Genomic DNA, 25,835 nt, shown 5'->3' with positions numbered 1-25,835 from the left:
CAACAAGCAACAAAACTTTCCAAGATAAAAGCTTAATATCTATGGAATGCAAGGGTTCAAACGGAACCCCCTGAAGAACTCTAAGAACTAAATTTAGACTCCATGGCGGAGCAATAGGTTTAAACACAGGCTTAATTAAACTAACTAAAGCCTGACAAAAAGCCCGAACATCTGGAACATCTGCCAGACGCTTGTGCAACAAAATAGACGGAGCAGATATCTGTCCCTTTAGGGAACTAGCTGATAATCCTTTCTCCAATCCCTCTTGGAGAAAAGACAAAATCCTAGGAATCCTGATTTTACTCCAGGAGAAGCATTTGGATTCGCACCAAAAAAGATATTTACGCCATATCTTATGATACATTTTCCTGGTAACAGGCTTTCGAGCCTAAATCAAGGTATTTATGACTGACTCAGAGAAACCCCGCTTTGATAGAATCAAGCGTTCAATCTCCAAGCAGTCTGTTGCAGAGAAATTAGATTTGGATGCTTGAATGGACCTTGAATCAGAAGGTCCTGTCTCAATGGCAGAGACCATGGTGGAAGGGATGACATGTCCACCAGGTCTGCATATCAAGTCCTGCGTGGCCACGCAGGCGCTATCAAAATCACTGATGCTCTCTCCTGTTTGATTCTGGCAATCAGACGTGGAAGGAGAGGGAAAGGTGGAAACACATAAGCCAGGTTGAACGACCAGGGTACTGCTAGAGCATCTATCAGTACAGCCTGAGGATCCCTTGACCTGGAGCCGTAACAAGGAAGTTTGGCATTCTGACGAGACGCCATCAGATCCAACTCTGGTGTGCCCCATAGCCGAACCAGCTGAGCAAACACCTCCAGATGGAGTTCCCACTCCGCCAGATGAGAAGTCTGACGACTTAGAAAATCTGCCTCCCAGTTCTCTACACCTGGGATATAGATCGCTGACAGATGGCAAGAGTGAGCCTCTGCCCATTGGATTATCCTTGAGATCTCTATCATCGCTAAGGAACTCTTTGTTCCGCCCTGATGATTGATATAAGCCACAGTTGTGATGTTGTCTGACTGAAACCTGATTAATCTGGCCGAAGCCAGCTGAGGCCATGCCTGGAGAGCATTGAATATCGCTCTGAATTCCAGAATATTTATCGGTAGGAGAGCTTCCTCCCGAGTCCACAAACCCTGAGCTTTCAGGGAATTCCAGACTGCACCCCAGCCCAGAAGACTGTCGTCTGTCGCCACTATAACCCATTCTGGCCTGCGGAAACACATTCCCTGGGACAGATGATCCTGTGACAACCACCAAAGAAGAGAGTCTCTGGTCTCTTGATCCAGATTTATCGGAGGAGATAAATCCACATAATCCCCATTCCACTGATTGAGCATGCATAGTTGCAGTGGTCTGAGATGCAAGCGAGCAAACGGAACTATGTCCATTGCCGCTACCATTAGTCCAATTACCTCCATACACTGAGCCACTGACGGCCGAAGAATGGAATGAAGAGCTCGGCAGGTGGACAAAATCTTTGATTTCCTGACCTCCGTCAGAAATATTTTCATGTCCACCGAGTCTATCAGAGTCCCTAGAAATGAAACTCTTGTGAGGGGGGAAAGAGAACTCTTTTTTTACGTTCACTTTCCACCCGTGAGACCTTAGAAAGGCCAAAACTAAGTCCGTGTGAGACTTGGCAAGTTGGAAGGACGAAGCTTGAATTAGAATGTCGTCTAGATAAGGTGCCACTGCTATGCCCCATGGCCTTAGAACCGCCAGAAGGGACCCTAGCACCTTCGTGAAGATTTGCAGCGCCGTGGCCAACCCGAAAGGAAGAGCCACAAACTGATAATGCTTGTCCAGAAAGGCGAACCTGAGGAACTGGTGATGATCTTTGTGGATAGGAATGTACAGATACGCATCCTTTAAGTCCACGGTGGACATATATTGACCCTCCTGGATCAATGGTAAGATAGTCCGAATGGTCTCCATCTTGAAAGATGGAACTCTTAGGAATTGGTTTAGGATCTTGAGATCCAGAATTGGTCTGAAGGTTCCCTCCTTTTTGGGAACTATAAACAGATTGGAGTAGAACCCCTGCCCCTGTTCTGCTTTTGGAACTGGGCAGATCACTCCCATGGTAAAAAGGTCTTCTACACAGCATAAGAACGCCTCTCTTTTTGTCGGGTTTACAGACAATTGAGAAAGATGGAACCTCCCCCTTGGAGGGGAATCCTTGAAATCTAGAAGGTATCCCTGGGTTACAATTTCTACTGCCCAGGAATCCTGAACGTCTCTTGCCCAGGCCTGAGCAAAGAGAGAGGCTGCCCCCTACTAGATCCGGTCCCGGATCGGGGGCTACCCATTCATGCTGACTTAGTGGCAGCAGCAGGCTTTTTGGCCTGTTTACCCTTGTTCCAAGCCTGATTAGGTCTCCAGGTTGGTTTGGATTGAGCAAAGTTCCCCTCTTGCTTTGCAGCAGGGGAAGAGGTAGAGGGACCACTCTTGAAGTTTCGAAAGGAACGAAAATTATTTTGTTTGGTCCTTGTCTTATTTGACTTATGCTGAGGGAGTGTATGACCCTTCCCTCCAGTAATGTCTGAAATGATCTCTTTCAATGCAGGCCCGAATAGGGTCTTACCTTTGAAAGGGATGGACAAAAGCTTAGATTTAGATGACACATCTAAATGATGAATTCACTAGATGAATTCTTAGCCGCTAATTTAGCAAGATGAAAAGCGGCGTTTGAAATAAAAGAATTAGCCAATTTAAGAGCCTTAATTCTGTCATCTAGTGGGGTCTCCATCTGAAGAGCCTCTTCTAGAGCCTCAAACCAAAAGGCAGCTGCAGTGGTTACAGGAACAATGCATGCTATAGGTTGAAGAAGAAAACCTTGATGAACAAAAATTTTCTTTAGGAGACCCTCTAATTTTTTATCAATAGGATCAATGAAAGCACAACTGTCTTTAATAGGTATAGTTGTAGGCTTAGCCAGGGCAGAAATAGCTTCCTCCACCTTAGGGACCGTCTGCCATGAGTCCTTTATGGTGTCAGAAATGGGAAACATTTTCTTAAAAACAGGAGGGGGAGAGAATGAATACCTGGTTTATCCCACTCCTTAGTAACAAAGAGAATGACTGAGGGGTTGAGTTAAGGGGGGAGCTATATAGGCAGCTCTGCTGTGGTGCTCTCTTTGCTACTTCCTATCAGGAAGGACAATATCCCACAAGTTAGGAAGTAAAAATTGAAATATGCACAGGCATTTCAATTTTAAAAAGAAGCATTTTTCAATATACTTCCATTAGCAAAAATGCTATTATTAAAAGTTATTACTAATTTTCAGCAGCATACGTGCATATCCTGTGAAGGCTGTGCAAAGCATTCATGCACCATGCCTCCTTAGAGAGCAGACAGTGATGTTTATTGCTTCTGTCAAAACAATTTGTGTCATACAAGCCCCTTCTGAACCCCTGAGATTTATAGTTTGAATACTGATGCACTGACCTTCGCAGCATATGTGCGTATGCTGCAGAAAAACAGTAATAACTTTTACTAGAAGCATTTTTGCCAATTGAAGCATATCGCTCCCGATATCGCCGCCACCTAAATAAAGTTATTAAACCCCTATTCAGCCACACCCCAACATCACCGCCACTATATTAAAGTTATTAACCCCTACTCCGCCGCTCCCTGACATCGCTGCAACTAAATATAGTTAAGTTCTAAACCTCTGGCCTTCCATATCACTACCACAAAATAAACCTATTAACCCCTAAACCACCAGCCCCCCACATCGCAACAACCTAAATTAAACTATATTTACCCCTAAACTTAACGTAACCCTAACACCCCCTAACTTTAACATAATTTAAATAAAGCTAAATTAGAGCTAAATTAAAGTTACAATTATTAACTAAATAATATCTATTTAAAACTAAATACTTACCGGTGAAATAAAACTTAAGCTAGCTACAATATAACTTGTCGTTTTAAGCCAGAACGCAAAACTCGTAATGGCAGCGCTATGGGAATCCCATTAAAAACGTAATTTTTAAGAGTGCAGTACTGACGTTGCGTTACAGGCGAAAAGGCTTGCGGTACACCTATACCGACAAGACTTGTAGTGGCTGTGGTGCTGTTTTAACTCTGAAATGACCATATTTTCAGTGTTAAAAGGCGAATGCACAGACTTGTAATCTAGCTGATAGTTCTTTAATATTGTAACACTTACATAAGAAAAAAATATATACAACAAGTGAAGTCATATTCATGTTACCTCATTTTTACATCTGACTTCATCACATATACATTATCAAGCTTATTTACTTGTGGCAAACTTAAAACGGACATGAAACCCAAAATACTTATTTCATGATTCAAATAAATAGAAAATACAATTTTAAACAACATTCCAATTTACTTATATTACCTTATTTGCTTCATTCTTCAGAATGTTGCAGAAATAGCAATGCACATGGGTGAGCCAATCACTTGACGCAGCCATTAATCAACAGCTACTGAGTATATGTATATATACTTTTCAACAAAGGATATCAAGAGAATGAAGAAAATTAGATAATATAGCTCAATTGGAAAGTTGTTTAAAATTGCATGCTCTTTCTAAATCATGTCCCTTTAATCACAGAACACTTGGCAGATTTCATCATGGCATATTTTCCTTGTGATTTTTCACAGGCATAAGGCTCATGACACATTTTCACACATTTATATATATACTTTTAAGGGACATTAAACAGCTGGCTACAACTATAGTAGCATGGTAACTACTCACCATGCTACTGTTTTCCCTCCTGTACCTGCAGCTCTCTAAAGCTGTTCTCTTATGTTAACTCATTACAGAATCCAGTTGGTAAAGCTCTGCATTTATACTGGCTGTCGCCATCTTGTAGCCCTTGTATTGTTGCATCCTATTATAGAAGCAGTGCACTTTCACAGATCTGTGATGTTAATGGCTTTTTGACAGCTGTACCTTGCACTTTCTCTCACATAATAGAAAGTGGAAGCGTTACATTTTAGCAGTTTAAAAACAAATAAAGCGCCACGATGGCAGTGCCAAGTGTGAATATTCAGAGCATCACTAACTAATACTTGTAAGGGGGTAAAAACAAAAATCTATGATCACCTGATAAGTTATTATTTTTTAATGGTGGTGAGAGTCCATGAGCCATTACTCCTGGGATTTAACTCCTGACCACTGGGAGGAGGCAAAGATTCCCAAAGCTCTAAGAGTACGTAATCCCTCCCACCACTATGGTATTTTAGTCTAACGCAGGGTTCAACAACCTTGGCTCTCCAGTTGTTTTAGAACTACATTTCCCATGATGCTTAAAGGGATATGAAACCCAATCTTTTTCTTTCATGATTCAGAGCATGCAATTTTAAGCAACTTTTTAATTTACTCCTATTATCAATTTTTCTTTGATCTCTTGGTATGCTTTGTTAAATGAGCAGCGTTGCACTACTGGCTACTGACTGAACACATGGATGAGCCAATGACAATCAGTATATATCTGCATCCACCAATCAGCAGCTAGAACCTAGGTTCTTTGCTGCTCCTGAGCTTTCCTAGATAAACATTTCAGTAAAGGATAACAAAAGAAGGAAGCAAATTAAATAATAGAAGTAAATTGAAAATGTATTTAAAATTGTATTCTCTATCTGATTCATGAAAGAAAAATGTTGGGTTTTATGTCCCTTTAAGCTGCCTAAGCATCATGGGAAATGTAAATCTAAAACATCTGGATAGCCAAGATTGCTGACCCTTGGTCTAACGTAAAGCCAAGAAAGGAAAAGTAGAAAGGTAGGAAAGGGCAAAGTAGGGAAAATGAGGAGCAGACTAGAACTACAGCCAGAAAAAAAAGTAAAAGTAAAAAAAAATATATATATATATTAAAAAAAGAAATTAAACTATCAGCTAACCATACATTTTGTTTTCTTGCATAAGGTGGTGAAAGTCCACGAGCCATTACTCTTGGGAACTTATACCCAAGCTGTGGAGTCCACCTTACTATATTCCAATACTATTTTGGTCATAACGAATACGGAGAAAGTATAAGCATATAAACAAAAAGTGGACCACCACCCCCTGCTCATGGTATAGGGACGCAGCTTGCCACCTCAAACCCCCAAACACAACAATGCGTTTGTGTGCCATAGCATAATAAACATAAAATTGTGTGCCATAGCATAGAGAAAAATGACAGGAAGCGGGGAGTAGGGTGCCCAGACTGACACAGTGCAAGGAATATCTTTAACTGCCTCACTCCTGATCCTCCATGCTGCTCTCTGGCCATCTTAGCGCTCCTGAGTAAGTTCATATACCAAAAGAAGAGTGCTAAAAACGCCTATTCTGAGCAGAGTCTCATATTTAAAAGGGGCCACAGCATGTAAACCACTTACAGTATAAGCACCCAGACCTTCATGTATAAGATTTAATTAAACTAAGTCATGTCCATTAGAACCTTAGGGATTACAAGAGATTTCATAGCAAAATAAGAAGTGTACAAACCCTTGACTGAAAACACATTGCGCCCCTAGTATAACAGGCCAGTTACCAAGCTGATCTGTATCAAAGATATGTACTGTGATGCTTCTTGCAGTGCTAATGTTTACCGTGTGCTTTAGACTGAGGTAGCTGCTTATGTGTTATGCTGGCTATGATGTATAAGAGTGCATGTACCTACTGATAGCCGGTAGGCTGTGTGAGACATGCAAGTATTCACACAGGTAATGTCCTCTCCACTGATCTTAACCAGCAATTTGAGGATACATTGGAGAGCCCATCCTGTACTGTAACTTACAGTAGTGTAAATACTGAGGGAGTACATCTTCATGGCCAAGCAGGAGGAGGCTAAGGAAATCCCCCCTAACAACCTTCTACTGGGAGGGGAAGGGAAGTAGAGAGCGATACTTAAAGTTCTGATGTAGGGCGTTTTTGCCTCCTCTGGTGGCCAGGAGATGCATTCCCACAAGGAAATGTGGATTCTCACCAACTAAGAAAGAAATATGGTTACTACAGAATTCACAAAAGTATGTCAGTTACACGATAGTAGTTGTAAATGGATGAGCTGTGCTATAGGTTATATGTTACAGAAATAAACTGCATTTTGCAAACAAGAGCACACTGAATTTAAAGATTGTCTTCATCATCAATTTTGTTAACTGTCAGCTGCGTACCTGCATATTTTCCTTTTAACAGGTAATTTCAAATCTAAAGTTTAAAATGAAAACCTACCTCTTTTGGAAGATCAATTGTAGAGGATTCTGTACAGTGCAGTGTTTCAGCAACTGGTAAAATTTCCAGTTTTTCCCTGGATCTGTCCATTGGAAACTGAACCAGCAAATCCTAAGAAGTGGGGACAAAAAAGTGAGTTGTATTTGTTTAACATAATTCAGCAAACCTGAATAAACTTGAAGAATAAAAAAAAAACTGTACATGAAGAAATAGTCTGTAAGACGTGTTTTCGTTTGCTAAGAAATACCTGTATATGCTTCTCATCGTTGGAAAAAAAAATCAGCCTTGCAGTTTCAAGCTTATGTCGCTGAACTTTCCACAGGGCTCTCTGTTCTTTGCGAGTGGCTTCATCAGACAACCTACTATAATGTTCAATAATCTCTTTTCTGGGAAAATAAATGCAAATTAATATAGCTTCACTCTTAAGACCCCTTAAAATATGTATGCAGTTTAAACTGTTAAAAACAAAATAAGCTAGATGCAACTATTAATGTCTTAAATCAAACATTTCCAAAATACTTTATACAATTCTGAAGGCTGTATATCTAATTGAAAATAATTACATAATAATTAAAAGGAATGTAATGTACAGAGAATGTGATCATGGTCAGCTATCATACATAAAAGCAAAGGAAATTTTGTAGAAAACCATGTGATATCCTAGAAACATATATATCCAAGAAAAATGGGATATATCATTAAATCTATTTTATTTTCAAGTCCTGGTAACTGGTTGATAGCAAATGAAGGAAATAATGAATGACCATTGGGTTTATAAACTACTACATAGAGAACCCCCCCCCTCCATCTACTCTGCCCATTTCGTTCTCCAGCAAGTTTTACCGTTAAACCAGTTGAAGAGAGAATATAGCAGAGAAAAAGAAGAGCCAAGCAGAAAAAAAGGAATTTCACATTCTGTTCAAAAATTCTTTTTTTTTCTTCCACTTTTATCATGACAGCACATAAAATACAAGGATTAATGACCATTAAGTCTGTACTAAATTAGAATAGAGCATCTTAAAGCGACAGCAACAGATATTTTGTTGTGTAGCATGTCAGCCAAGTCCTAATATTTTTAAAACAAGTCAACATTATTTTTACTTCAATTATGTTTAAATAGCCAAACTCCTTCCACTATTTGACTTATTTGAAGGAGCCAATTAGGGCTTTAGTCAACAGATACCAAAGGCTAACCACTGCCATAAAGTTAGTATTAAATGCATTATTTTGCAGTTATCTGATAAAGCCAATTAGGGACCAATATGCAGCAGGGTTTTGCCTTGATAAGTCAGCAGGGTCCATTTTAAGTTCTGAAAAATAGAAATTGCTCAATTTGCTGACCTTAATTACATGACAAGGGGGCACAATAAATAATGGAAATATGGAAATATATAGCAAAGTTGTTTCATTATGCATAACAACATCTGAAAATAATAATCTCAAGGTGTTTCCTGTCCCTTTAAGAGAGAGTATATTACATTGGTAACAAAAAGGACCAAAATCTTCTTAAGACTGTTACTACCAATATCTATTTTAATTTCTAATGTGCCAACAGATTCCATCCTAGTACACAGGGTGAAAATTAAGACAAAAAAAATAAAAGGACTAGAGGACACTGCTCCCTACAGAGATTAAAATCTAGGTAGTTGGAGATAAACTGATAGTAGGACACGGTCAGATGAGTTTTGCGAGTTCGGACAAATGGCAATTAATGTGTGTTAAAAAAGTTTTTTGAAGATGTAGGTTTTGAGAAAGTATTTAAAGCTTTGAATTCTGAGGGAGAGTCTGACAGACATAGGATAGGTGCAGCACAAGAGAAGTCCGGAAGACAGAAGGTGGATGTAGAGATGAGAGACTAAGGCGTGACCCAAACCGAGCAAAGAAGGTGGCTATATCTTGACGAGACACTGGGGTGCAGTGTTGTGTTGGTAGCTTTCTTTATGAGGGATAACATTTTCAATTTGAACCTGGGGGACAATCGAAGCCAATACACATATTTGCATGGTGAGAAGAACAGTTTTGCCCAAATTATGTGCAAGTACATCTAAGAAAATATGCAATGCTTACGGTTAGTTTCTTACTACATTTAAATATTACTGAAGAGTTATAAAACGTAAGAGATAAGAACAAAAGCTTACCTTGCTCTTGATTCCAGTTCTTCCTCTAAAGCCTTTAACCTTTTCTCACGATCACGAAGTTCTCTGATATAGCTGAAATCATCTTCAACCTCCTCTTGTTTGGCTGTAATGCGTCGCTTCAGGAATAAAGGCATTTAGAAAAAGTTCAGATGGTTTTATTCCCACTAATCAGTAAATATTTTATTACATGGCTAAATGCTATACCGAAAAACATTTAGAATTTCACTCACAAAACACATTATCTTAATGAAAATTCCCTTGGAGTACAATGCATGAATTTTGAAATTGAATTTTGAAACTTTATTTACAGCAGAATGGCATGTGGCATTAGTGAGTATTTATGGTCAAGCAGAGTGTAGTATTGTAGTATTGTATCACGTTGAAGCCTAATTAAAACTTTTATAAATAAGAGCCACTATTATTTTGTCATCACTTAATTTTCATGAAAAAAAAAAAAAAAAAGGTAATTATTGTCATTATCTCTGAAGTTTTCAGTACCGCATAGTTCTATTCGCTAACAGTGATTTATTCCCTTATGCTACTTTTTCCATTGCTGTGCTATATTAAAGGATTAATACAAGGTCAAATAAATATTATATGCTGCATTTAGAATATGATAGTATGTATAAACGAGCACCTTAAAACCAAGTAGTCTTGTTACAACTGCATGCAATTTTAAACCACAAGAAGGTCAAAATTAACAACTTTTAATGTAGAATTTGTTGTAAAATTAAATTTCTTTCATGTAATTGGCAAGAGTCCATGAGCTAGTGACGTATGGGATATACAATCCTACCATGAGGGGGAAGTTTCCCAAACCTCAAAATTCCTATAAATACACCCCTCACCACACCCACAATTCAGTTTTACAAACTTTGCCTCCTATGGAGGTGGTGAAGTAAGTTTGTGCTAAGACTTCTACGTTGACATGCGCTTCTCAGCATTTTGAAACCCGATTCCTCTCAGAGTACAGCGAATGTCAGAGGGACGTGGAGAGTATCACCTATTGAATGAAATTATTTTCCTAACAGGGGTCTATTTCATAGGTTCTCTGTTATCGGTGGTAGAAATTCATCTCCTACCTCCCTTTTCAGATCGACCATTTACTCTCATATACCATTACCTCTACTGATAACTGTTTCAGTACTGGTTTGGCTATCTGCTATATGTGGATGGGTGTCTTTTGGTAAGTATGTTTTTTATTACTTAAGACACCTTAGCTATGGTTTGGCACTTTATGCATTAATACAAAGTTCTAAATATATGTATTGTACTTATATTTGCCTTGAGTCAGGTTCATGTATTTCCTTTTGCAGATTGTCAGTTTCATATTTGGGGAAAGTAAATATTAAGAAATATTTTTTCTTACCTGGGGTTTAGTCTTTTTTTAACTGACTACTTTATTTCAAATTGCGGGCTGGATTAGGCTCGCGGGTGCGCCAAATGCTACACTTTATTGCATCATTTTTGGCGCGTGAATTTTTTGGCGCGGAAAGGCACGTCCGTTGACGCAAGTTCATCACTTCCGGCGTCGTAGTTGTTCACACAGGGTTGCGTCGTTAGTGACGCGAGTGTTTCATTTCCGGACGTGTTTGGCACCAAAATAAATTTGTTACGTTGTGCGTCATACTTGGCGCCAAATTTTTTTCATTATTTATTACCCCATTGCCGTTTGCCTCTTTCTATGTCAGAGGGCTATGCTATTTGCATTTTTTCCCATTCCTGAAACTGTCATATAAGGAAATTGATAATTTTGCTTTATATGTTGTTTTTTCTTTTACATTTTGCAAGATGTCTCAATCCGATCCTGCCTCAGAAGTATCTATTGGAACTTTGCTGCCTGACATCGGTTCTACCAAAGCTAAGTGCATTTGCTGTAAAATTGTGGAGATTATATCTCCTAATGTCATTTGTAATAGTTGTCATGATAAACTTTTACATGCAGAGAATGTTTCCATAAGTAATAGTACATTGCCAGTTGTAGTTCCTTCAACCTCTAATGTACATGATATACCTATGAAATTTAAAGAATTTGTTTCTGATTCTGAAGGCTTTGTCTGCATTTCCGCCTTCTACTAAACGTAAAAGGTCTTTTAAAACTTCTCATAAAGTTGATGAAATTTCAAATGACCGACAACATAATGAATTATCCACTTCTGATGAGGATCTATCTGATTCAGAAGATCCTCCCTCAGATATTGACACTGACAAATCTTCTTATTTATTTAAAATGAAATATATGCGTTCTTTATTAAAAGAAGTGTTAATTACTTTGGATATTGAGGAAACTAGTCCTCTTGATATTAAAACCAGTAAACGTTTAAATTCTATTTTTAAACCTTCTGTGGTTACTCCAGAGGTTTTTCCCATTCCTGATGCTATTTCTGATATGATTTCTAAGGAATGGAATAAGCTGGGTACTCCTTTTAATCCTTCTGCAAGGTTTAAAAAATTGTATCCTTTACCAACAGTTTCAATAGAGTTTTGGGAAAAGATCCCTAAAGTTGATGGGGCTATTTCTACTCTTGCCAAACGAACTACTATTCCTATGGAAGATAGTACTTCCTTTAAAGATCCTTTAGATAGGAAGCTTTAATCTTTTCTAAGGAAAGCCTGTTTATATTCAGGTCATCTCCTTAGGCCTGCAATTACTTTGGCTGATGTTACGGCTGCTTCAACTTTTTGGTTGGAGAATATAGCGCAACAAGATTTGGATTCTGACTTATATAGCAATGTGCGTTTACTGCAACATGCAAATCATTTTATTTGTGATGCTATTTTTGATATTATCAAAATTGATGTTAGATCCATGTCTTTAGCTATTTTAGCTAGAAGAGCTTTGTGGCTTAAATCTTGGAATGCTGATATGACTTCTAAGTCTAGATTGCTATCTCTCTCTTTCCAAGGTAATTATTTATTTGGTTCTCAGTTGGATTCTATTATTTCAACTGTTACTGGTGGGGGGGAGGGAGTTTTTTTGCCTCAGGATAAAAAGCCTAAGGATAAATCTAAAGCTTCTAATAGTTTTCGTTCCTTTCATCAAAATAAGGAATAAAAACCAATCCTTCCCCCAAGGAATCGGTTTCCAATTGGAAGTCTTCCTCAAATTGGAATAAATCCAAGCCTTTTAAGAAACCAAAGTCAGCCCCTAAGTCTGCATGAAGGTGCGGCCCTCATTCCAGCTCAGCTGGTAGGGGGCAGATTAAGGTTTTTCAAGGATGTTTGGGCAAATTCTGTCCAAAATCCTTGGATTCAGAGCATTGTTTCTCAGGGGTACCGAATAGGATTCAGAGTAAGACCTCCTGTGAGAAGATATTTTCTCTCATGCATCCCAGCAAATCCAGTAAAAGCTCAGGCTTTCCTGAAGTGTGTTTCAGACCTGGAGGTTTCAGGGGTAATCATGCCAGTTCCTTTTCAGGAACAAGGTCTGGGGTTTATTCAAATCTATTCATTGTCCCAAAGAAAGAAAATTCATTCAGACCAGTTCTGGATCTGAAAGTTTTGAATCGTTATGTAAGAGTACCAACTTTCAAGATGGTGACTATAAGGACGATTCTGCCTTTTGTTCAGCAAGGACATTATATGTCTACAATAGACTTGCAGGATGCTTACCTTCATATTCAGATTCATCCAGAACATTACCAGTTCCTGAGATTCTCTTTTCTAGACAAGCATTACCAATGTGTTGCTCTTCCATTTGGCCTAGCAACAGCTCCAAGAATCTTTTCAAATGTTCTAGGTGCCCTACTCTCTGTAATCAGAGAACAGGGTATTGCGGTGTTTCCTTATTTGGACGATATCTTGGTACTAGCTCAGTCTTTACGTTCTGCAGAATCTTAAAAGAATTAACTAGTGTTGTTTCTTCGAAAACATGGTTGGAGGATCAATTTACCAAAGAGTTTCTTGATTCCTCAGACAAGGATCACCTTTTTATGTTTCCAGATAGATTTAGTGTCCATGACTATGTCTCTAACAGACAAGAGACGTTTGAAATTGGTTGCAGCATGTCGGCACCTTCAGTCTCAGTCATTCCCTTCAGTGGCTATGTGCATGGAAGTTTTCTATGAAAGAAAACATAATTTATGTAAGAACTTACCTGATAAATTCATTTCTTTCATATTGGCAAGAGTCCATGAGACCCACCCTTTTATGGTGGTTATGATTTTTTTGTATAAAGCACAATTATTCCAATTCCTTGTTGATGCTTTCTCTCCTTTCTTATCACCCCACTTCTTGGCTATTCATTAAACTGATTTGTGGGTGTGGTGAGGGGTGTATTTATAGGCATTTTGAGGTTTGGGAAACTTTGCCCCTCCTGGTAGGAATGTATATCCCATACGTAACTAGCTCATGGACTCTTGCCAATATGAAAGAAATGAATTTATCAGGTAAGTTCTTACATAAATTATGTTTTTTAACATTAAAGCATATGTATAGGTTTTGTAAACAATGACTAAGCCAACATTTCCACTTGATTTACCTGCTTCATACTATAGGGCTTAATCCAATCCTTTAACAAAAGTTGTTTATAGTGCTTTCACAAGCTTTGTATAGGGTTCTTCAAATACCAATAAATCCAAAAACAGAAACAATTCTGGTTTAGTTGTTGTTGTTTTTAGTGGCTTTGCACCACACACACATCCCCCAATAGTTTCAATTGAAAGAAGTGGACAACAGTATTCCACTCCATCACTAAACATTTAGACTTCGGTTTTTGCCTGATTTTTTGATTTATCAAATTTAACAGCCTTAACTTTGTAAAAAACTTATCTTAGATTCTTTTTAAATGTCATATCTTGACTGAGTGTACATTTCAAAATGAACAGCCCTGCAATGTTTTACTTTGTACTGACCTAATATATTTTGCTGTTGTGTAGGTAAAATCCTGGGGAAAAAAACATTTCCTTAAAATTTTCTCTATATCTGCCCAGTCTCAGCATATCTATTAAAACCACAAGAGTTGAACACTCTCACACATTAATCTCCGCTAGGTTGGAATAGGGCACATTATGGCCCTCACAATCTACAAGAGAGAGTGATAGCGAGATAGTGTGTGTGTTGGGTAACTGGAACCATGATCATGCAAAGCTTGAAAGCTAACCTGCTGAATGCTAATTTCTCTATACGCAGCACTCAATAAGCATATTAAATGGCTGAGTATGAATTTCTTCAGTGCTGATCAGCTGGGATGGAGACTTTCAGAGAGCTGAAAATTACTGAAAACCAAAGCTGCGGGACGGTTCCTTACATTATTGGATAAGTGATAAGATCCCAGCAATAAAGATGCAGTTGACTAACCTCTTTATCCTTTTCATATTGTTCTTTGAGTTTCTGAAATAGCTCACGCTTTTTTTTATCCTGTAAAATCTTTTCTCCCAACTGTCGATCTGGAAATATGAACAATACAAAATAAAGAAAGAATAAAAATCTGCTCATTTTTCTTTATGTGTAAACAGGATAAACAGGGGCACTACCTTTAAAGTTTTCCATAGATTTTTCTGCTGTTTCTCTGGCTTGATCAATTAATTCCTGCTTTGCGATTTCTGTCTGTAAAGCCTATAAAATGACACAAAACAAACATAACCAAGCTGTACTTCAGCAATAAATATTGTAATACAGTGTATTGTTGAAGCTACTAATGTAAATTACATTGTAATTCCAATAGCATATTTGTTTAAAACCAGAATTAAAGGGATGCAAAATGAAAACATTTTGTGATTCAAAACAGAGCAAACAATTTAAAAACAAATTAAATTTTCTACTATTATCAAATTTGCTTTGTTCCCATAGTATTCTTTGTTGAAGAGATATCTAGGTAGGCATCTGGAGCACTACGTGACAGGAAATAGTGTTGCCATCTAGTGCTCTTGCAAATGGATAACATTCTTGCAAAACTGCTGCCAAAGAGTGTTCCAGACACGTGCACACTCCTGAGCTTACCTCCCCCTCCTTTTCAACAAACAGATACTAAAAGAACAAAGACGTTTTGATTATAGAAGTAAATTAGAAATGTTTTTAAAATGGCATGAGCTCTATCTGAATTATGAAAGAAAAATCTGGGGCTTCATGTTCCTTTATTACCCAAATTACTGACAATATTTTTAAATCTTAAAGGGATAGTAAACCCAATTTTGTTATTTCATGATTCAGAAAGAGCATGCAATTTTAAGCAACTTACTAATTTACTCCTATTAGCAATTTTTCTTCATACTCTTGGTATCTTTATTTGAAAAGCAGGAATGTAAAGCTTAAGAGCTGGCCCATTTTTGGTTGAGAACCTGGGTTGCACTTTCTTATTGGTTTGCTAAATGTAGCCACTAATCACAAGCGCTAGCCAGGGTGCTGAAACCAAAAATGGGCTGGCTCCTTAGCTTATATTCCTACTTTTTCAAATAAAGATACCAAGAGAATGAAGAAAATGGATAATAGGAGTAAATTAGAAAGTTGCTTAAAATTGCATGCACTATCCAAAACAGTTTTTGCAGATACATGATGCAACCAAGTATGTATGGGTGAGTTTTTACTTCCATCCAAACGTACCTTCTGTTCTTTGCTGATACTGCTGTAACGTGCAATTCTCTCCATTCGCGCTACGTAGACAGCGCAATCTTTCTCCATTTCCTTAAGCTCCTCCAATGAGAAGGTTACGGATATTCTAGGGACAGGAATATCAGACCAGCAAATGTAATGCTGCAAGAGAGAAAACATACATAATATTATTATAATTTAGAAATGACTTGAAACAAAATACCTTGTTCCTTTAATTGTAATTTCACAGCAGATGTGTTCATGAGACATTCATTTATTACATTACCAAGTGATTAGAGTATTATGCTTCTAAATCTGTTTATATTTAGGCGCTATATGAATGAGGTTGTTTATAAAATGTCAGATTTAACAAGCGACAGAGGACACGGCGTACATGGGCATACATATGCGCCCCTGTCCACCGCAAGTCGCCTCTGGCGAGCAGAATTCCGTTGGCGGAATTCAGCATTGCACAAGAAAGCTATTTTGCGCTCTTGTGCAACCCTACGTGTAGGCAGGAGATTGAAATCCTAAGAGGTGGAGAAGAGTTAGGGAAGCAGCGCTGATGTCCGATGACCGCTGCTTGATAAATACTGACTGCAGGATATCTTGTGAGAACCTGCAGTCGTAGGGCAGGAGAAGGCTTGATAAATCAAGCCCAAAATGTGACCATACAAATAAAAAGCAGCCTCTTAAAGCCTAGCTGCCAAAATAAAAAAAATGAACAATACTGACTGTAAGCAATGGGATGTAACTTTGGAAAAATGGAAGTAAAATGTGTATCAGTTTATACACATTATTGTGAGGAATGATCAGCTGACATTGCACCGTCATGCGACTAATATGAAACCTGTGGCCTGAGCAGATGGTCATGACCACGATATTATTGTGAATCCTGTTCGCTCTAACACAAAAAAAAAAAGAACACTGCAGAACATTATGTGCTTTTTTAATGAATGTGGATGTGGTGTAGATGATTTAAGAAACAACTGCAATAAAAAAAAATTGGGCCATAACTATTTTTGTTAATAAAAATCTGCTTATTTATATTTACCTTGGGGCAGCACAATTTCAACAGGTTTATAGTTTTCCCACAAATATATATTTCATTTGCTAAATGTTTCAAAAAAACAGGCACACAGTCTTCTACATCCTTTGATATTAAAACGTATCCATGAGTCCAGTAACGTTTATCTAAGAACGAAAAGAAATTTTATGTAAGTGCATTTTATGTACAAAAAATACAGGTAGAATTTACACAATTGCTGATAATCGACAGCTATAAAGCGTAAAAATGAGCGCTTGAAAAAAAAAATCCTCGGCTTCCGTTTAAAGAACAGTTTATGTACCATAATCAATCAATTGCATTTTACATGTAATGCTAAGTAACTTTGTAGTTTTAGAATAAAAAAGGCCACTTCTGTTATCAACACGGAATCCATATATGAACACAGTTTTGTGCATGGGCCTTTAAAGGGATATGAAACAGTGCTCCTTTAGTAAATATATATATAATCAAAATAAGCATAAAACAAAACAGACTGTGTTAAAAACAACAAACAGCTTACTTGTTTTCTTGCTAAATAAATACTTAGACATTCCCAGTATAGCCACTGCCTGCAGCTAGAGAAGGGACCTAGCATTACAAAACTTAGGTTCTACTGTCACAAAAGATTTGCATAAAAAATTATCTACTGAGCATGGGCAAAAAACTGACTGTATCTAGAGCAGACTGCTTCTCTGCCTTACTATAGAGATCACAAACCCTTTGTGGGGCAGTGATAGTAAGTAATAGACCCTTCACAAATTAAGTTACAAAATAAATAAAAGATAAAATCCTCTTTAAATGATACCTAATAGCCTAATTACTGCAATTATTTTTATTAAATATAATCCACAGCTCACTGCTTTTGTATTTCAACAATAAAACAGGCACATTTTAATTATTTCCAATTGCTAATAATACTGAAAACACTACTGACATTTAGTAACTGCTAAGTGAAAAAAATCTGTACTATGTAAACTGCCGTTAGACGTTAACCATTAAAACAACGCTTTTAAATGGTAAACTGTTGAAAATTCATTATGAGCAATAATGTAAAGACGGTCACAACATGCAGATTAAAATTCATTATACTATACCTCGAAATCCAAGGAAATCTTGATTCACCTGAATCATGAATTCACCACAAACATCCCTGAAAACACCACTGTATACCCAGTCATAGACAAACCTGAAAATAAGATATGTAGTTCAGTCACTAGAAATTTAAGTAAACTTCTCAAAAAAATTGTGTACCAAGTCATGTAATGCTGTATTTAAATGTACCAATTATGAGTTATTTGGAATATTGTTTACAAGCCTAACCAGTTTTGTAAATAAGCATATTTCTTTAGACTTTTGCACTAATAAGACTTCTATATAACAGAGGGGGGAGAGGAAAGATGAGAAGGAGATAGCGGGGGGGGGGGGGGCGGGACTTTACACATATTAAAGCAAGTGTTTGGGGACAAAAGGACACTTATCTTAGGATGTGTGGTTGGCAAAACATTCCTTCAAAATGTTGCCTGTAAATGGCCACAAGATAATAAAGGCGATAATATTGTTTGCAACTACATTTATAGTCTCAACTTCATTTGATTTGGATATGGCGGTTGGGTCTCCAGTATACCCAGAGGCCAGTCACCTGGGGGACTGTAAATATGCCCGGCCTGCTTCAGAAGCACCATCTGGGTGTGCAACTCATCTAATTGTGTTTGCTACTGAGAATTCTCCCTAATTTATTTTACTGAATATGATTAAGGACTGGTTATTTTAGTGGTCACAAAGAGCTGCTGCTGTCTGAGGTGGATTTCTATACCCACAAACTGTCATTTAATTTAAAGTTGTTTAATTATTTTTTTCACTGTCTATTTTAATTGCTTTACAGTGTGATTTTTTTGAAAAGGTGCTCTATATATACATATATTCTGCTTGTATATATCGTTACACACATACTTTAATGAGATGGGTTCTACTTTTATGTGAAATTTGTCATGGTTATCTACTTATGTGTTAAGCATAAGAAAACCTGAGCTTGCACACAAAATTGATTTCTGTTTCGCACTAGGAATATTATTCTGCTTAATCATCCTTGTTTTAATTGAGATCACTGACGTAGAGTGGATTATACTTGTGCAAAACAAATTTTTACATTTCTTAAGGCCTGAATCCATATTATAACTACAGGCCAAGGGGGGGAAAAATGGAAATCCTGCCACAAGTCTTGTGATCAACTGGTCTCTAATCTACCTTTTGAGTAGCCTGTTATAAAAATGAAGCCTTCTTAACCCTTTGAGTGCTAAGCACTTTCCCACCTGGGTGCTAAGATTTTTTTAAGTTTTTTTTATTTTTTTAAAAAATTTTTTTAAAACTTTTTAATTTTTAAACTTACACTGTTAGAAAGGTTAGGCAATTACCTTTCCAATGGTGGGTCTTGGTGGATGAGATACAGGCTTCTAAGCAGCATGCCCCTTGCTCCTATACTATACATTGTTAAGTATAAATAAAGTTGCGCAGTGACGTCATCACGTTATTGAGCGTGACGTCACCACGCAAAACGGGAAGCTCCGGCGATGCCTGTCACTCTACAGGCACGATCGCTGGGGGTAGGAGGAGGTGGGAGCCCCCAGATCTCCCTCAAGGTGGGAGAGTTCTAGTGGTGGCTCTGAGCTGTCATTAGCACCAGAGTGGGAAACTCTGTGACAGCTCAGAGCCGTCATTAGCACTCAAAGGGTTAAGGAACACAAAATAAATCCAACTGGCCCAAACACTTTTTAACTTTTTGCCTAATTCTGCATCTGTAACTCGACCTCATGATAGCTTAGTAGCAGATAAATAATATATATATTCAGTGTTCTCCCTATGACTTATTTGATGGGTGCACCACCCTGATGATTTTACTGACCATCCAGCAAAAAATAAAGCTAAAATTAGCTGACATATTTCCAATGGCTGAGCCACAAAATATAATTAAACCAATTTATGCGATTACTTTGTCCAGAAAGCAAAAATAATTTCTTTCTTAAGATATGGTAAGACCACGTCGTCAATTACTGTTGGGAATATCACTCCTGGCCAGCAGGAGAAAACAAAGAGCACCACAGCAAAGCTGTTAAAGTATCACTTACTTTCCCACAAACCCCAGTCATTCTCTTTGCCTTGGTGCATGGAGGTGGTGAAGTTTTTGGTATCTGAAGAAAATTGGATTTCCTTCACTTCAAGCAAGATTTTATTTAGTATAGAAAGCTAGAGTAGGTTTACTCTGTTCTTTCCATTTTTCAAGGATTGGGTAAAGCCGTAGTCCACGTTAATCTCTTCAGTAGGGTAGTGGTGGCTTTAAAGCAGTTAGGAACTTGTGAGGTGGACCTCACTGTGTTTTCCTAACATGTTGCTGCCCTAGTATAGAAAGCCAGAGTAGGTTTACTCTGTTCTTTCTTTTTCCACAGATCTCTGTAAGGAGTGGCGTCCTCTCACACCGTGTGAGTCGTCTCACTGCCGGACAATTAGATTGCAGGTAAGTGCGTTCTGTCTTCATGGTAGGAGACTAGCACTTTAAAAGATAAAAATTCCTGTAGCTTAAGGGGACAAATAGATCCTTAGTAGGATTGATTTATGGCAGAATGCGAGCACTATATGTATGTGGTATGGAGACTAATTGGTTAACCCTTCTTATGGTAATGAAGGAGTTAACATCTTTCTACCAGGCTTATTTTTTATGTTCAGAGGAACATCTCTAATAATTTTATTATCCTATGGGATTGTGATACAACATATGGGTGTTTGTTACTAGTAGCAGCACTCCGTTTTAAGAGATAGCGTTTTTGTCACGTAAGCGGTTGAAATACCGCTCTGTGTTTTAACTATTCTCTGCGCTTCCCCTCAGTATCGCTGGGGCCGGAGGGCGGGCTTAATCTGAGTGGGCTAAATTTTCTCTTTTGCGCTTTCTTGAGAAAGATGCGTCTCTCAGGGGAAAGGGTTGCACAGTTAATCACATGACTTCCTCCTCTCTGCTCCTAATACGGAGCAGTGCCGGCCATTTCAGTGTGTCGCCTTCGTGGCTGAAGTCGGAAGAGGCAGGTAGGCACCTCAGTTTAGCTGAGGTATATAGGCATACATTGTGAGAGATTAGAGTTTTCAGTAATTCCCATTCGCTAGAGGTGTCAGAATCTCTATGAGCTGGGGGTTTTGAAGTAAATTTCTGTAAAGTGACAGCTGGATATAATAAAATGACAGCTTTCAATTAAGATACGTTTTTTTTCCCTTAAAGTAACAGTACAGATTTTAATTTAATTTACCAATCTGTTGTTGCAAGTCATGTCTGATATGGAGCAGGAGACTGTTCTTATGAAGACATGCCCATTGTGTTCAGAGGTCCAAAAGCTCACTTCTATGTATCTGTGCCCATGTTAATCCTTAAGTTAAGGATCTAATAAATATGTTATATATAAGTCATATCCACTGTGGTTTAGTGGTGAACTTCCAGGAGTTCCAATCCAGACTAGAAATATATGTGTAATGGCGCTGGTGGACCAAGTTGTTTTTTGTATAAACATTTATGTCGTTCTTATTTAGAATATATCTTTAAAAAATAAAGGTCTTTGTGTTTGAGCCTCATGTCCCTCAGGACAACATTTTTAGACAGTTTTACTAATGTCTGTGCATTTCTGTAATACAGATAAGGTGTTGCACTCTGAGCCTCATGTCTCCCAGGATGATAATGTTCAGGCAATGCCACAGCTTTCTCATCAAATATCCCAAGCCTCTATGGCGTCACATACAGTGCCCTGCAGTACATCGCAATCTCCTGGAGGAGTGTATTTGCTTACAGATTTTGCAGCTCAGCTATCCTCTGCGGTATCTGCAGCTTTATCTGTTTTTTCCTTACATACAGGGAAAACGCAAGAGGACATTTTAAATTTCAGATAGTAAGGTTTCTGCTCCACAGGTCGCTCTCTCGCCTAAGTCTGGTGAGGAGGATTCGCTAGTTTGAGGGTGAAATCTCAGATTTGAACAGAATAATTCCTTTATCTGATGCTGAAGACACCTCCTTCAGATGTATGCTAGAACACCTCGTGTATTGTTAAAGGAGGTTTTCGCTACTTGGACGACATTGATAACCCTGTTGTTGTCAACCCTTGGAAGTTAAGTAAACTTATCATTATCATGTTTCTTCCTTAGAGGAAGTGTTTCTAGACGTGCTATGGAAATTTTCACAGGAATAGGAGAAGCTAGGGATACCTTTCTCCCTGTCTCTCATCCTTTATAGGATTTGCCTGTCGCTGACTCCATTAAAATGCACAATGCCTTAAGTAGAAGGGAGCATTTCTACTATGGCTCAGAGAACTTCAATCCCTATGGAGGATAACTGCTCCTTTGCTGATCATGCATAGATAAGCAGCTGGAGGTCAATTGATCATCTAGAGCGATGCATTGTCTACTTAGACTTATTGTGCTAGCCCGCGGGGCGTTGTGGCTGAAATCTTGGTCAGCTGAGTAGCCTACCTGCATTTTAGTGGCACAGCCTAGGCTTTTTAACACTACAGATGCAGGTTCAATATCCAATTTGACCAAGACATGTAACAACCGTGGCCATATTTGGATTATATTTAATGTTTCCTCCAAGTCCAAGCCTCTGGCTCTTCCTTACAAGGGTGAGACCTTGTTTGGACTCAGTCTGGCAGAATTAAGCTCTGACCACTCGTCAAGTGGAATAGTCTAGACGAAAGTCTTCCTTTCCCTCTTACTGCATGGGACTGTCCAGTCTTTTGGAATCCCAACCAGTCTTGGTCCAGGGGGTAGCAATCTAAGTTTTCCTCCCAGGGGCAGAATTCTCTTTTTTACAGTAGCTGCAGTCTAGGTATGTTGAGAGGCTTCTTGAACTGGGTTCAAGACCTTCCTCTCTGGGAGTGATAGTTCCAGTTCCAGTCAGGGAACGGGATCTAGGTATTTAACTCAAGTTTCTCAGAGTACAGTCCGTCAAAGTAATATCCTTTCTCCTTTGTTTCAAGAGGGTCTGTTCATGACGAATATAGACCTGAAGGATGTGTATCTTCTTGTTCCCATTATCCGGTATCTTCTCAAGTTTCTGAGATTTGTCATCCTAGAAAGACTCTTTTAGGTCTTGGGGTATTGCAAGGGTTTCCTCCTGGACAATATATGGTTCAGGTGTCATCCTTTCTTTGAACAAAACTTGTCTATTCTACGTTTCCCATGGATGGGAAGTGAATCTGGGAAAAGAGTTCCCTTGTTCCAACTACAAAGGTGAATTTTTTATGGTCCTTAATGGACTTCTATCTATAAGAATATTTCTAACAGAGGTCTTCCTCTTATGTCTCTCTACAGTCTACTGTTCAGTCCACAGCTAGCTCTAGTGGTCCGGTAGATAGCTTAGCCATGTTGTAACCAGAGGGTTGGGAGTTTGAATCCAGCTGCTGCTGATTTTCCTCTCTCTTTTTAATGGCTCCATGTATGGAGGTAATTGGTCCGATAGCTCCATGGGCGTCATTCCTTCTCTCGAGTTCCTTTGAGAGCTCTGCAGTTATGCATGCCCAGTCAATGGAGAGGTGACCATTCGGATCTCTATCAGATGATAGATCTAGTTCAACTTTAAGAGTCTCTTTTCCGTGGTGGTTTTCTCAGGAGCATCTGCCTCAGGGCACATGTTTGCAGAGACATTCCTGGGTGATTGTGCCCACGGAAGCCAGCTTGCTGGGCTGGGGAGCAGTCTCGAACTCATTAAGGGCGCAAGGACTTTGGACTGTTCTCCCCATCAACATCTTGGAGTTGAGAGCGATTTTCAATGCTCTGATGGCTTGTTCTCAGTTGTACTGATTCTCCCCATCAACATCTTGGAGTTGAGAGCGATTTTCAATGCTCTGATGGCTTGTTCTCAGTTGTACTTAGTCGGTTTTTCAGGTTCCAGTTGGACAATATCTCCTCAGTGGGGAGGAATTCAGAGTTCCTTAGCCATGAAGGAGCTGGCTCGGTTTTGTTCAGTGGGCGGTAGCTCACAATGGCTGTCTCTCATCCACATTCTAGGAGTGGACATCTGGGAAGAGGACTTCCTGAGCAGACAGAATTTTTATCCCGGGGAGTGGGTTCTCCAACCGGAGGTGTTCTCCAGGTTAACCCCCAAATGAGGGGGGGGCTGGAATTGATCTGATGGCGTCTCGGCCCCTCCCGTTGTTTTAAGACAGTTATTTTGACTAATCGTCAGGCACCTTTACACATTTATATTATTCCTTTATTCCATTTCCCTTCGGTCGAATGACTGGGGCTTGTGGGAAGGGAAGTGATACATAACAGCTTTGCTGTAGTGCTCTTTGCCTCCTCCTGCTGGCCAGGAGTGATATTCCCAACAGTAATTGATGACATCGTGGACTCACCATATCCATAAATAAATAAATTTATCAGGTAAGCATAAATTTTGTTTTCTAAAAACTTTTAGGCAAGTGGCGGTTAGAGTCTAAGAGACATGCCAGAGAGTGTGATAATATTTAACACACAGAAGTTTTTCAAACAACAGTCAAAATTTGGTGATTAAAATATTTTGTGTAAGTATATTACATTATTGACACTAGATGTCACTATTCAAGGGTTAATATGTGTTGTATGCCGTCTAAAAATTTAAGGGATAAGGGCTCCTGTAACCAACATTTTTCAAATGAGGGGTAACTTGATTCTCCAGATTTCACAAGTAAGTGGTTCTGGGCAGAGATATAGATTTCTATAAGAGCACTCCCCCACACCATTAAAAATGAGAAAGCGATTCTGCCCCATGGCACTAAATTATTCCAGGTGACACAATGTGATGCTATCCCACAGAGATGTGGACATGATAAGTAACATAAAGAAGGCGAGGCCATCCCTCCTCCAAGGTCACATGCAAAACCCTTCACACTGCCACCTTTTACACAAGGGAAGGAATGGGGAGGATGACAACTAGACAGCTTTAAAAAGCCTTTTGAAAAACACAAAAACATTTTTTATACAAAAGCAATGGGTGCTATGGGGTCTATAGCCCTATATTGACCAAATCCCAACACCTAAATGAAAGATCTTAACAGCTGCCTCTTGAATCGTGCCACTTTGACACATTTGTGTAACAGGAGATCAAAATAAGGCCAGAAAGCATTGCTTTCTTGAAAAAGTTTAATAGAATAAATTAACGTTGGACTTATCAGGATTTATTAGAACCCATGAAATCAAAACTGATGTGTAATCACTTGACACTATAAGAAAGGCAGTATAACAACATATAGTCACATAAACATAGATGAAGAGATAAAGGGAAGAGACATATTTTAATAGTTCAGAACACAAAAAACAGAATTTATGCTTACCTGATAAATTACTTTCTCCAACGGTGTGTCCGGTCCACAGCGTCATCCTTACTTGTGGGAAATATCTCTTCCCCAACAGGAAATGGCAAAGAGTCCCAGCAAAAGCTGTCCATATAGTCCCTCCTAGGCTCCGCCCACCCCAGTCATTCGACCGACGGACAGGAGGAAAAAACAGGAGAAACTATAGGGTGCCGTGGTGACTGTAGTTAGAGAAAATAATTCATCAAACCTGATTAAAAAACCAGGGCGGGCCGTGGACCGGACACACTGTTGGAGAAAGTAATTTATCAGGTAAGCATAAATTCTGTTTTCTCCAACATTGGTGTGTCCGGTCCACGGCGTCATCCTTACTTGTGGGAACCAATACCAAAGCTTTAGGACACGGATGAAGGGAGGGAGCAAATCAGGTTACCTAAACAGAAGGCACCACGGCTTGCAAAACCTTTCTCCCAAAAATAGCCTCCGAAGAAGCAAAAGTATCAAATTTGTAAAACTTGGCAAAAGTGTGCAGTGAAGACCAAGTCGCTGCCTTACATATCTGATCAACAGAAGCCTCGTT

The 25,835-nt window shown here is 38.8% G+C and overlaps 1 protein-coding gene across 1 annotated transcript in view; it reads right to left on the bottom strand.

Moving 5' to 3' along the window:
- The window catches only part of TUBGCP6 (tubulin gamma complex associated protein 6), a 379,035-nt gene that overhangs the window by 229,388 nt on the left and 123,812 nt on the right, over positions 1–25,835 (bottom strand). The window contains exons 9-16 of the mRNA XM_053716637.1: positions 18,035–18,126; positions 16,947–17,086; positions 15,905–16,054; positions 14,839–14,920; positions 14,663–14,751; positions 9,365–9,480; positions 7,474–7,612; positions 7,227–7,337 (exon numbers count right to left, since the gene is read on the bottom strand). Of these exons, the coding sequence (XP_053572612.1) occupies positions 7,227–7,337; positions 7,474–7,612; positions 9,365–9,480; positions 14,663–14,751; positions 14,839–14,920; positions 15,905–16,054; positions 16,947–17,086; positions 18,035–18,126 (919 nt within the window). The remainder of the gene's footprint in view (positions 1–7,226; positions 7,338–7,473; positions 7,613–9,364; positions 9,481–14,662; positions 14,752–14,838; positions 14,921–15,904; positions 16,055–16,946; positions 17,087–18,034; positions 18,127–25,835) is intronic.

Source organism: Bombina bombina, chromosome 6 (genome assembly GCF_027579735.1).
Source record: "Bombina bombina isolate aBomBom1 chromosome 6, aBomBom1.pri, whole genome shotgun sequence".
Classification (NCBI taxonomy): Eukaryota; Metazoa; Chordata; class Amphibia; order Anura; family Bombinatoridae; genus Bombina; species Bombina bombina.
The sequence above is the reverse complement of the archived record's forward strand: the minus strand, read 5'-3'. Positions and strand labels throughout refer to the sequence as shown.